The sequence below is a fragment of the Balaenoptera physalus genome (genome assembly GCF_965194825.1).
Source record: "Balaenoptera physalus genome assembly, chromosome: 9".
NCBI classification, from domain to species: domain Eukaryota; kingdom Metazoa; phylum Chordata; class Mammalia; order Artiodactyla; family Balaenopteridae; genus Balaenoptera; species Balaenoptera physalus.
The window spans coordinates 61580642-61593603 of record NC_138888.1 but is presented as its reverse complement, the minus strand read 5'-3'; the positions used below and the strand labels follow the sequence as shown (position 1 = coordinate 61593603).

At 39.2% G+C, this 12962-nt stretch overlaps 1 protein-coding gene across 15 annotated transcripts in view; it reads left to right on the top strand.

The window, feature by feature from the left end:
• KLHL32 (kelch like family member 32) overlaps positions 1–12962 on the top strand; it is a 233644-nt gene that overhangs the window by 197655 nt on the left and 23027 nt on the right. For 13 of the 15 annotated variants that reach the window (XM_082475243.1, XM_082475242.1, XM_082475240.1 and 10 more), the window contains 2 exons: positions 8711–8769; positions 11815–12007. In XM_082475243.1, the coding sequence (XP_082331369.1) occupies positions 8711–8769; positions 11815–12007 (252 nt within the window). Of the gene's footprint in view, positions 1–8710; positions 8782–11814; positions 12008–12962 lie in introns of those variants that run through there. The other 2 variants (XR_014267505.1, XM_082475234.1) reach the window with 2 other exon arrangements.

Sequence of the window (12962 nt, the reverse complement as noted above, 5' to 3'; positions counted from 1 at the left end):
TTTTTCTTGTTTCTTGAGGTACACTTGTATTGCTATAAACTTTCCTCTTAGAACTGCTTTTGCTGCATCCCATAGGTTTTGGATCATCGTGTTTTCACCGTAATTTGTCTCTAGTTATTTTTTGATTTCCTCTTTGATTTCTTCAGTGATCTCTTGGTTATTTAGTAACGTATTGTTTAGCCTCCATGTGTTTGTGTTTTTTACGTTTTTTTTCACTGTAATTGATTTTTAATCTCATAGGGTTGTGGTCCAAGAAGATGCTTGATATGATCTCAATTTTCTTAAATTTACTCAGTCTTGATTTGTGACCCAAGATGTAATCTATCCTGGAGAATGTTCCATGTGCACTTGAGAAGAAAGTGTAATCTGCTGTTTTTGGATGGGATGTCTTATAAATAGCAATTAGATCTATCTGGTTTATTGTGTCATTTAAAGCTTGTGTTTCCTTATTAATTTTCTGTCTGGATGATCTGTCCATTGGTGTAAGTGAGGTGTTAAAGTCCCCCACTGTTACTGAGTTACTGTCTATTTCCTCTTTTATAGCTGTTAGCAGTTGCCTTATGTATTGAGGTGCTCCTATGTTGTGTGCATATATATTTATAATTGTTATATTTTCTTCTTGGATTGATCGCTTGATCATTATGTAGTGTCCTTCCTTGTCTCTTGTAACATTCTTTATTTTAAAGTCTATTTTATGTGATATGAGTATTGCTACTCCAGCTCTCTTTTGATTTCCATTTGCAAGGAATATCTTTTTCCATCCCCTCACTTTCAGTCTGTATGTGTCCCTAGGTCTGAAGTGGGTCTCTTGTAGACAGCATATAGATGGGTCTTGTTTTTGTATCCATTCAGTGAGCCTGTGTCTGTTGGTTGGAGCATTTAATCCATTCACGTTTAAGGTAATTATCGATATGTATGTTCCTTTTACCATTTTCTTAATTGTTTTGGGTTTGTTTTTTAGGTCCTTTTCTTCTCTTGTGTTACCCACTTAGAGAAGTTCCTTTAGCATTTGTTGTAGAGCTGGTTTGGTGGTGCTGAATTCTCTTGGCTTTTGCTTGTCTGTAAAGCTTTTGATTTCTCTCTCGAATCTGAATGAGATCCTTGCCAGATAGGGTAATCTTGGTTGTAGGTTCTTCCCTTTCATCACTTTAAATATATCGTACAACTGCCTTCTGGCTTGTAGAGTTTCTGCTGAGAAATCAGCTGTTAACCTTATGGGAGTTCCCTTGTATATTATTGGTCGTTTTTCCCTTGTTGCTTTCAATAATTTTTCTTTGTCTTTAATTTTTGTCAGTTGGATTGCTGTGTGTCTCAACGTGTTTCTCCTTGGATTTATGCTGCCTGGGACTCTCTGCGCTTCCTGGACTTGGGTGGCTATTTCCTTTCCCATGTTAGGGAAGTTTTCGACTATAATCTCTTCAAATATTTTCTCGGGTCCTTTCTCTCTCTCTTCTCCTTCTGGGACCCCTATAGTGCAAATGTTGTTGCGCTTAATGTTGTCCCAGAGGTCTCTTAGGCTGTCTTCATTTCTTTTCATTCTTTTTTCTGTATTCTGTTCCACAGCAGTGAATTCCACCATTCTGTCTTCCAGGTCACTGATCTGTTCTTATGCTTCAGTTATTCTGCTATTGATTCCTTCTAGTGTAGTTTTCATTTCAGTTATTGTTTTGTTTATCTCTGTTTGTTTGTTCTTTAATTCTTCTTGGTGTTTGTTCTTTAATTCTTCTAGGTCTTTGTTAAACATTTCTTGCATCTTCCCGACCTTTGTCTTCATTCTTTTTCCTAGGTCCTGAATCACTTCACTGTCATTATTCTGAATTTTTTTTGTGGTTGGTTGCCTATCTCCACTTCATTTAGTTGTTTTTCTGGGGTTTTATCTTGTTCCTTCATCTGGTACATAGTCATCTGCCTTTTCATTTTGTCTGTCTTTCTGTGAATGTGGTTTTCCTTCCACAGGCTGCAGAATTCTATTTCGTCTTGCTTCTGCTGTCTGCCTTCTGTTGGATGAGGCTATCTAAGAGGCTTGTGTAAGTTTCCTGATGGGAGGGACTGGCGGTGGGTAGAGCTGGCTGTTTCTCTGGTGAGCGGAGCTCAGTAAAACTTCAATCTGCTTGTCTGCTGATGGGTGGGACTGGCTTCCCTCCTTCTTGGTTGTTTGGCCTGAAGTGACCCAGCACTGGAGCCTGTCCAGCTCTTTGGTGGGGCTAATGATGGAATCTGGGAGAGCTCATGCCAAGGAGTACTTCCCGGAACTTCTGCTGCCAATGTCCTTTTCCCCACCGTCAGACACAGCCACCTCCTGCCTCTGCAGGAGACCCTCCAACACTAGCAGGTAGGTCTGGTTCAGTCTCCTGTGGGGTCACTGCTCCTTCCCCTGGGTCCTGATGCACACACTACTTTGTGTGTGCCCTCCAAGAGTGGAGTCTTTGTTTCCCGCAGTCCTGTCAAAGTCCTGTAATTAAATACTACTAGCCTTCCAAGTCTGATTCTCTTGCAATTCCTCCTCTCATTGCTGGACCCCCAGGTTGGCAAGCCTGACATGGGGCTCAGAACCTTCACTCCAGTGGGTGGACTTCTGTGGTATAAGTGTTCTCCAGTTTGTGAGTCACCCACCCAGCATTTATGGGATTTGATACTATTGTGATTACGCCCCTCCTACTGTCTCATTGCAGCTTCTCCTTTGTCTTTGGATGTGGGGTATCTTTTTTGGTGAGTTCCAGTGACTTCCTGTCAATGATTGTTCAGCAGTTAGTTTTGATTTTGGTGCTCTCGCAAGAGGGAGTCACCATTGGTATTTTGATAGGGATTGCATTGAATCTGTAGATTGCTTTGGGTAGTATGGACATTTTAATAATACTAATTCTTCTAATCCATGAGTAAGTATGGTATATCTTTCCATTTATTTGTGTTATCTTCATTTTCTTTCATCAGTATCTTATAGTTATCAGAAGTACAGGTGTTTTCCTCCTTGGTTAAATTTATTCCTAGGTATTTTATTCTTTTTGATGCAGTTGAAAATGGGATTTTCTTTATTTCTTTTTCTGATAGTTTGTTATTAGTGTACATAGATGCAGAAGATTTATGTATGTGAATTTTGTATCCTGCAAATTTACTGAAGTCATTTATTAGTTCTAATAGTCTTTTGGTTGGAGCCTTTAAGATTTTCTGTATATAAGTATCATGTCATCTGCAAATAGTGACAGTTTTACCTATTCCTTTCCAATTTGAATGCCTCCTCTCTCTCTCTCTCTCTCTCTTTGCTAGTGCTAGGATTTCTAATACTGTGTTAAATAACAGTGGCAAGAGTGGGCATCCTTATCTTCTTCCTGATCTTAGAGGAAAATATTTCAGCTTTTTACCGTGGAGTATTATGTTAGCTGTGGGTTTGTCATATGTGGTCTCTTTTACAGTGAGGTATGTTCCCTCTATACCCACTCTGTTGTGAGAGTTTTTAACGTAAATCGATGTTGAATTTTGTCAAATTCTTTTTCTTCATCTATTGCGTGTTTGTGTTTTTTCCAGTTTTCTTCTTATAATTGATTTCTAGTTTCATACTGTTGTGGTCAGAAAAGTAGCTTGATAATGATTTCAATCTCCTTAAATTTATTGAGACTTTTTTGTGGACTAATATGTGATTTAGCCTGAAGAATGATCCATGTGCACTTGAAGAGAATGTGTATTCTGCTGGTTTTGGATGAAACGTTCTGTATATCTATTAACGCTGTATGGCCTAATGTGTCATTTAAGGGCAATATTTCCGTACTGATTTTCTGTCTAGATCATCTATCCATTGATGCAAGTGGGATGTTAAAGTCCCCTACTATTGTATTACTGTCAATATCTCCTTCATGTATGTTAATATTTGCTTTATGTATTTAGGTGCTCCTATGTTGGATGCATAAATATTTATGTGTCATATCCTCTTGTTGGATTGATGCCTTTATTATTACATAACACCTTTTTTGTCTTTTGTTGTAGTCTTTGTTTTAAAGTCTATTTTGTATGATATAAGTATTGCTATACCAATTTTCTTTTCATTTCCATTTATATGGAGTATGTTATTCCATCCCTTCACTTTTAGTCTGTGTTTGTTTTTAGATCTGGAGTGATTCTCCTATAGGTAGTGTGTGTGTGTGTGTGTGTGTGTGTGTGTGTGTGTGTGTGTGTATATGTATGTATGTATATATATATGTATATATATATATGTGTGTCTTGTTTTTTTATCCATTCAGCTACCCTGTCTTTTGATTGAATCACTTAGTCTATTTACATTTGAAGTGATTATTGATAGGTGTGCACTTATTGCTATTTTGCTAATTTTTTTCTGGTTGTTTTTATAGTTCTTCCCTCTTCTTTCTTCTTCTCTTGTTCTCTTCCTTTGTGACTTTCTTTAGTAATATGTTTGCTTTCCTTTCTTTTTATTTTTTGTGTATTTGTTATAGGTTTTTGGTTTTTGGTTACCATGAGGTTCCTGTAGTAACAATCTATATATATAGCTGTTTATTTTAAATTAATGGTCACTTAAGTTTGAGTGCATTCTAAAAGCACTGCATTTTTGTCCATCCTCCACATTTTATGTTTTTGATGTTATATTTTACATCTTTTTATTTTTTGTATCACTTAACTAATTATTTTAGATATAGATGATTTTACTACTTTTGTCTTTTAACCTTCATACTAGCTTTGTAGGTGGTTCTTATCCACCTTTACTGTATGTTTGCTTTTACCAGTGAGATTTTTTCTTTTGTAGTTTTCTTGTTTCTAGTTATGGCCTTTTCGTTTTTGCTTGAAGAAGTTCCCTTAACATTTCTTGTAATGTTGGTTTAGTGGTGATGAACTCCTTTAGCTTTTATTTGTGTAGTAAACTCTTCAGTTCTGAAAGATACTACTTCAATTCTGAAAGATAAACTTGCCAGGTAGTGTCTTCTTCGTTGTAAGTTTTTTTCCTTTCAGTACTTTGAATATATTGTGCCAATTCCTTCTGGACTATAAATTTTCTGTTGAAAACTCAGCTCATTATCTTATGGGGGTTCCCTTGTAAGTAACTAGTTGTTTTTCTCTTGCTGCTTTTAATATCTTCTCTTTATCTTTAACTTTTGACATTTTAATTGTAATGTGTCTTGGTGTCGGTCTCTTTGGTTTCATCTTGTTTGGGACTCTGTGCTTTGTGGACTTGGATGTCTGTTTCCTTCATCAGGTTAGGGACGATTTTTAACCATTATTTTGTCAAATAGGTTTCCTGTCCCCATTTCTCTCTTTTCTCCTTCTGGGACCCCTTTGTTGTGAAGTTTAGTAAGCTTGATGTTGTTCCAGAGGTCCCTTAAACTATCCTCATTTTTTTAAACTCTTTTTTCTTTTTGGTGTTCTGATTGGATGTTTTCCACTACCCTGTCTTCCAGGTGGTTGATCCATTCTTCTGCATCTGCTGTTGATTCCCTCTGGTGTATTTTTCATTTCAGTTATTGTATTCTTCAGTTCTGATTGGTTCTGTTTTACATTTTCTATCTCTTTGTTGAAAGTTCTTATTGTGTTCCTCCATTCTTCTCCTGAGTTTGGTGAGCATCATTTTGACTATTCCTTTGAACTGTTTATCTGGTAATTTGCTTATCTCCATATTGTTTAGTTCTTTTTCTGAGGATTTGTCTTGTTCTTTTGTTTGGAAGGTGTTTATTTGTCTCTTCGTTTTGCCTAACTCTCTGTGGTTGTTTCTTTGTATTAGGTATATCAGCTAGGTCTCTCCGTTTGAAAGAGTGGCCTTATGTAGGTGTCCTATGGGGCCCAGTGGTGCAATCTCCCCTGCTTACCAGAGCCAGGCACTCTAGGGGTTTCCCCTGTGTGGGATACCTGTGCCTTCCTGTTTTGTTTGGGCTGTGATTGGTGTAGGTGTGCTGGTGGGTGGCGCTGGCCCCCAGCATGAGTGGCTGCAAGGCCTGGCCATGACTGTTACAGGTGCACTGTTTATGGGACTGGTCTCTAGTGTGGCAGATACCTTGGTGAGACACCGGTCAGTGCTGGCTGGAGCAGCTCACTTGATAGGGTGAGGCAGGAGCTTCTTTGGAGGGGCCAGCTGAGACAGGCCGGTTGGGCAGGGCTGATCCTCAAGGGATGCTGGGGCAGGGTGAATGGTGTTAGCTAGGTTGACTGAGCGTGAGAAAAATGGTGCCCACCTGTGCTGGGCCAGCTAGGTGGAAGGAAAGTAAAAAGATGCCTGCCAGCACTTCTGTCCCTAGAGAAAGTTCCACCAGATTGTTGCTCCTCTGGCACATGCCCTAAAATTAGTCAATGAATCTCCTTCTCATATGACCCAGGTACTTTTCAAGCTGCTGCCTTTGCACTGGGACTTGGAGTGAGTGAGTTTGTGTCCAAGCCCTTCAAGAGCAGTCTCGGTTTCCCACATCCCTCTGGCTCTCCTGAATATAATCCTCACTGGTTTTCAAAGCTGCACATTATTGGGGCTTGTTTCCTGGTGCAGGTCCTCTGGGCTGGGAATCCCAATGTGGGGCTCAGACCCCTTGCTCATCAGGGGCAACCACCACTGTGGTTGTGATATCCCTCCCACTTGTGGTTGCTGTACCCAGTGTGTGGGTTCTGACTAGGCTACATCTGTGCCCCTACTTCTCATCTCAATATCCTTAGTTGCAGAAAATCTGTTCTGCTAGTCTTCAGGTCATTCTCAGAGATTTGTAGTTACCGTTTTGGTGTGTTTGTGGGAGGAGGTAAGCTCAGGATCTTCCTACTCTGCTTTCTTGATCCTGCCCCAGTACATATTTTTTAAAATCAAAAAATTTCCCTAGGAAACTTATAGTTTGGCTCAATTTTAGATCTTTATTTCAAAATGAGTTGCTTCTTTGTGATACTTATTAAAATAAGAATGCTATTCATTTTACGCTAGCATCTAGAACTCTGTATAGGGCAATATTTCTAAAGATAGATTTTTTTGGGGGGTTCTCATATTTCTGTTATTTTACTACCTAATATTTAATATCTACTAGTGTTATTTTCTCACTGTGCTCTTTTATGTGTTGTTTTATAGTTTTTCCATTTGGTCGTAAAAATTAAAGTAGAATCAATAATTTCTGGGTTTTACAGGGCTCAGTGTACACCCCAAACGTGAGAAGAAGTATGAGGACAAATGGGAGAACCTTAGCTAGAATTGTGATAGGATTTTAGTGGTTCTTGATCTAGCAGAAGGTCTCAAGTCTTTTGGATCTAAGCTGTTGTCAAGAGGGCTTCAAAAATGTTGAGGATAACAGCAGCTGCACTGCCTTAGTCTAGATCTGCACTGTCCAATATGGTAGCTGGTAGCCAGGTAAGACTCATATAAGAAAAGCTCATTACCTTATTGAGCACTTGAAACGTGGTTAATCTGGATTGACTTGTTCTGTGTCAAAAACGCACAGGACTTTGAGGACTGAGTATGAAAAAAAGAATATAAAATACCTCAATAATTTTTATATTAATTTTAGGTTGAAATGGTAATATTTTGGCTAGACAGTAGTTCAACCTTATCTGCAGTTTTGCTTTCTGTGGTTTGAGTTACCCACAATCAAACATGGTCTGAAAATATTAAATGGAAAATTCCCTAAGTAAACTGTTCAGAAGTTTTAAATTGAGCACTGTCCTGAATAGCATGATGCCATTCCACTCCATCGTGCTCCAGATCCCCAACCATTGACATGGTCTGCTTCTGACATTTAACCATTGACATCATCATGGCTCAATGACCCAGGGTCACCTGAAGCAGATGATCCTCCCTCTGACGTACTGTCAGAAGGTCAGTAGTCGCCTGATGATATGTCACAATGCTTATGTCATTCCCCTCACTTCATCATCAAGTAGGTTATCATCTACATCATCACCAGAAGAAGGAGGAGTACAATACAATAAGGTATTTTGAGAGAGAGGCCACATTTACATAACTTCTGTTAGAGTACATGGTTATAATTGTTTAAATTCATTATTAGTTATTGTTGTTAATCTCTTACTGTGCCTAATTTATACATTAAACTTTATCATAGGTATATATGTATAGGAAAAAACAAAATATATATATTGTTTGGTACTATCCACACTTTAAGGCATCTACTGAAGGCCTTGGAATGTGTCCCCTACAGATAAGGGAGGATTACTATTTAATGTGACCACTGGGAAGTTTAAAATGGCATATGTAACTCCTGTTTGTGGTTCTTATTATATTCTGTTGGACAGCACTGGCTCTAGATCTCTTTTGATAAGTAATGTCTTTTCTTAGATATGGGTCTTCCAGAGAGACATCAAGATATCACTATGTTAGTGCACATAAGACTAGAGCTGTAAAATTACCAAGGTAGCTAAGGACAAGACTTCTCCATATAACTCTGCCCCTGGCATAAACTGTATAGAGATTTGTCTAAGTGTGCTATGCTTGCTCCCACTCCCTCACCATACTTTGCCCTTCATTCTGGCCATGCAGAGCAGCTTGACAAAATTGGGGGCCTCCTGGAAATCTCAGCATACTTGTTGCTTGCTCTCAGCTGGATCGCTTCTGAAATGTTTCTTGAAAATGCAACTGCTTCAACAATAAGCTTCTTAATTATGTCGTGGGTTCACCACAAGGGTATACAAACAGATCCTCAGCAGTAGCTAATTTTCCTTTAATTGTATCTCATTCTCATGTTGGAATATCCCATTTCTTATTCATGAAAGCCTAACACGTGTTAATCCATTACAGGTGGAGTAACTAACACGGCACAATATCAGAACAGACTAATGGTATATGAACCTAACCAGGTAAGACTCATATAAGAAAAGCTCATTACCTTAATTAAAATGAATTTTTAAAGATTGCTACAGTAATTAGGAGTTGGAATGCCAAGTCTATACACACACGTGCAACTTAAACTTACATAGAGAAAAGGAAGCATCTGGATAAACTGCTTTTTGGTTGCCTTTTTTTTTCTCACAAAACAGAATTTCAGCTCTTTTCGTTTTATGCTATACTCAGTGCTCAACTTTTTCAGTTTTGCATAATGTAGGAAAAAGGGAATATACATTGATGAGTTAAATGCCCTTATTACCATTTATCTCAAGTGGCTGTTCATCGTTGAGGCATCCTGAGAAAGGATTTGGATTGTCCTGTTGCTACATCCTTTTAGAAGGCCTGTCATTCTAGGAGGGGAACGTGCTTATGGTTTCCTTATTCCCAAATAAAGTGATAATTTTATTTAACTCTATATAGCCAACATATCCCAGGACAGTGTGTAGGGCAAGTCTGAAGGAGAAGTATCTATCTGAAGAGTTGGCGCATGTGTTTCATCTAAGAGCTGGGCCTGCACTGGGAGCATTTTGATGGTGCCTGTCCCTTCTATCCACTTCTCATGCACACTTAATGACTTTTCTTCCCCCAAAAGAAGAACTGTTTTTATTCTCTTTTCCTTCTACCAAAGTATCTGTAACTGTGGCACATGTTTGCTGAATTTTGTCATTTCTATGATTTTGGTAATGTAAGTATTTTTCATGATTTTGACAATATTCCAGAATGATTTGATTTGGAGGTTTCATCTTCATCAGCTGAAGATAACGGAACACAAAACAACAGGTTGGCTTTGGCACTCTGGGTTGGGACTAGCTATCAAATATATGTTCAGAGTGACCTCAGTCTATTTAGTATTTTTTAATTTTAACAATTACTTGATTCTGAGTTTAGCGAAGGTATTTCTGTCTTTGCAAGTGTTTCCTGATGTCATTAGGGGCTGTAGGTTTCAGAGACCACGTGTCCCTGGGCCGGATGTCTCAAGAGGGATCATTAATTGCAGTTGCTTAAGTTTGGTGCACACGTGGTTAAAGAGGAAGAAGGTGTTAACATTTCTCAAATGAGTTCTGTTTCATGTTTGTACACACATGCTCTTTTTAAAAATTCTGCTGGCATATTGTTTACGGTGGGTACTGGCAAACATCACATCTGCTTGCATCTTGCTCAGAATCTCAATAACTCTATCATTCAGCCCTGGTGCTTATTTCTCTTCTAGGCCTTTGTGGAGAGTCGATAATGCCTGCCATCTGCCACAGAGCACATTGCTACCTGCCAACAGGCAGGCTGGGGTGACCTCTGCTTCCCCAGCACTGATTAGTATTCACACGCTAGCTTATTAGGAATGACCCCACCAGGCCTCTCTGTTTCTTTGCCTTTGCAGCGGTTGGCGGCTCACCTGGCAGGCACGGCAGTGAAGGAAGCTAAAGATATAATCAGGGGATGCAGTCAGGCTTTGCAAACCAGATGGCATCCACAGTCCTGTGGCAGGGGACTGGACTGCTAGTGGAAACATTGATTCCTAATACTGTGATGGGTTGCCTCATTTTAGAAAGCACCTAAGGAAAGCATCATCAGTCTTGAGTTAAATCCACTCATGCATAATGTATTAAAGATATTTCTTAGGGGAATATCTGAAAGAAAGGTTTGACTGTTTTATTAAAGATACATTTAATTGGAAGGAGATTCTTAATATGACATGTTTAAAAAGGGGGGAGCAGATAAATTCAAGCCTTAAAAAACTGGACAAACCACTTTCTTTTTCTCATGTTAGTGTATCTTTAAAAGAGAAATTACAAATGAACCAGTCGATATGCCAATAGTGAATGGACCAATATTTATACAAAACTTTCTTTTTTGCTTCTTCCTTTACAGCTCTGTGAACTGAAATTCTATGTATTCAAACCATCATGTGATTTTTCTGGTCGAAATCCAAATTTTTCTCTGCAAAAAGAAATAATCTATGTTCTTCCTGTACGTTTAGTGTTTATGTAGAAAGAAAATGGTAAGGTTTACTTACCTGTCCATTACTTCGTTGAGATTTAAAATTAAAGTCATATTTGATTTTCATCTATTTTTACATTGTATTTTAAATAGGAGCCTTATTTGAGAGGAGTTGAGCATACCTTTCTCATTCCTGAGAGTGATCTAGAACCAAATATTAGAGGTTTCACCATTCCCTAAAGTTATCACAGAACATTTGGTCTTCTAACAAAACAGATAACCGTGTGCCTGGAAATAACCTTTCCCAATTTGGTGAAGATGTGAGTGTAAATATATTAAAGGCTGTGAGGGGTTTGTTGCTGAATCAAATCTTAGCTCTTCCATTGACCTCCGGAGGTTCATCCTGGAAAGAACAGCAAAGCTGCCCTCACATTAGCTTATGAAGGGTCCTCGGGCAGCCAATGATTATATCACAATAACTTTTTAAAAGTGCATATTATTGGACATATGTGCCAGGCATTGTTCTAAATGCTTTAGGTGTATTAGCTCATTTAATCTTCACAACAGGCTTGTCAGGTGGGTACTGTTATCTCTATTTTACAGATGAGGAAACAGGCACAGACAGGTTAAGTAAATTGCCAAGGTCACACACAGATGATAAACTCAGGCATTCTGGATCCAGAGCCTGTTTTGTTATCATTATACCACCGCACACAGTATACCTAACCATGCACTTGTACTCTTAAGTCATTTGCAGGAGTAAGTTCTCTCAATTGGGAGAAATAACCAATCATGAAAACTTCTAAATTCTCGTATGCTCCCCTTACAAATTCAAAATGCAACCCAAGGAAGAGGAAATGCCTTATGTAAGTTGCTAATAGAGTTAGAACATGTGGGCTCTTCTGCACTTGTTCTCAGGCAAGAAGCCCATACCTTTCAAAGTATATAAACAACATTCAAATAGAATGTGATTGACCAACATTGGAGTCCCCACTACTAATGAGGCACTGCTGTTTTCTGCCCTGGAGGTCTCCACTTAAGAGAATTCACCTGAGTTTCTTTTTCCTCTCTTTTTGTCTCAGAATAAGTGGGTAAGCCGCAGCCCCATGCTGCAGAGGCGAGTCTACCATTCCATGGCTGCTGTTCAAAGGAAGCTTTATGTTCTTGGAGGCAATGACCTGGACTACAATAACGACCGGGTCCTTGTGCGGCATATAGATGCCTACAACATGGACGCTGACCAGTGGACGCGCTGTAATTTTAACCTGTTGACTGGCAAGTACCTTTGAATGAGTAAATCAGGAAAAGCAGAGATTCAGGAAGTTGCCAAACTTGTTTTCTTAGATATCTGTAGTGCAGCTGTAAATATTAAGTGCATGGTGGTAGAACAGCTTGCTTTTATTACCCAGAAAGGTGTGCATTGTTTATCTCACAAAATCGGACTCACTCATCAGGTGGCTGAACATCTGGTTTCTCAGGGCCTGTGTTACCTTTGTGTGTGTTTCACGTTGCCAAGAGAGACATGTCAGGTCCATTATTGTCAATCAGTATTCACGTAGGAACATTGGTATAAGTAGAAGGAAACAGGCGCTGAAAGAGGTAATGACTCTTTACAGGAGCAATTTATTTTTTACTTCTCACTACTTTTAGTCCTCTTATTTCTGGTGAGTGCAGGAGAGTGGTCTTCATTGTTTGTCAGTGTCAAATATAGCTTCTGCCTGTATTCTCCTAAAGACAAAACTTTAGAGATGTTCTGTGCATGGGGGTTTGGCAGCACTTCTGGCCACACAGACCCACCCAAGCATTACCACGGGGTAGCACTAGGTAGGGACCATACTCATCCCACAGGGGAGTAAATGAAAGCAGCGAACAGCTTACCCCTGACTTTTTTTTATGAAGTTGAAAACTTGTCCTCCCTTTTCGGCCTACATGATTAAGATCCCTTCCAGGCTGCTCTAATAGGAAAATCACAAACTCAAACGGATGGGCTGGACTATTGCCTCAAGACATTTTAATATGCTGAGTGGGCACTCAATCACTCACAGCTGCTGCTACGGAGGCCACAGTGGGGGCATAACCAGTGTGAGAGGTTTAGATGCTTTGTATTGAGCTCCTGTTTTTGCGAAAATGATCTTTGAGGTCCACCTACAAGCACTTAACTCTAAGTTGCTGTAGTAGTACCTTAGCCCCTTGGTCCCTCAATCTGTGATTCTGTCTGCTATAGGATCCA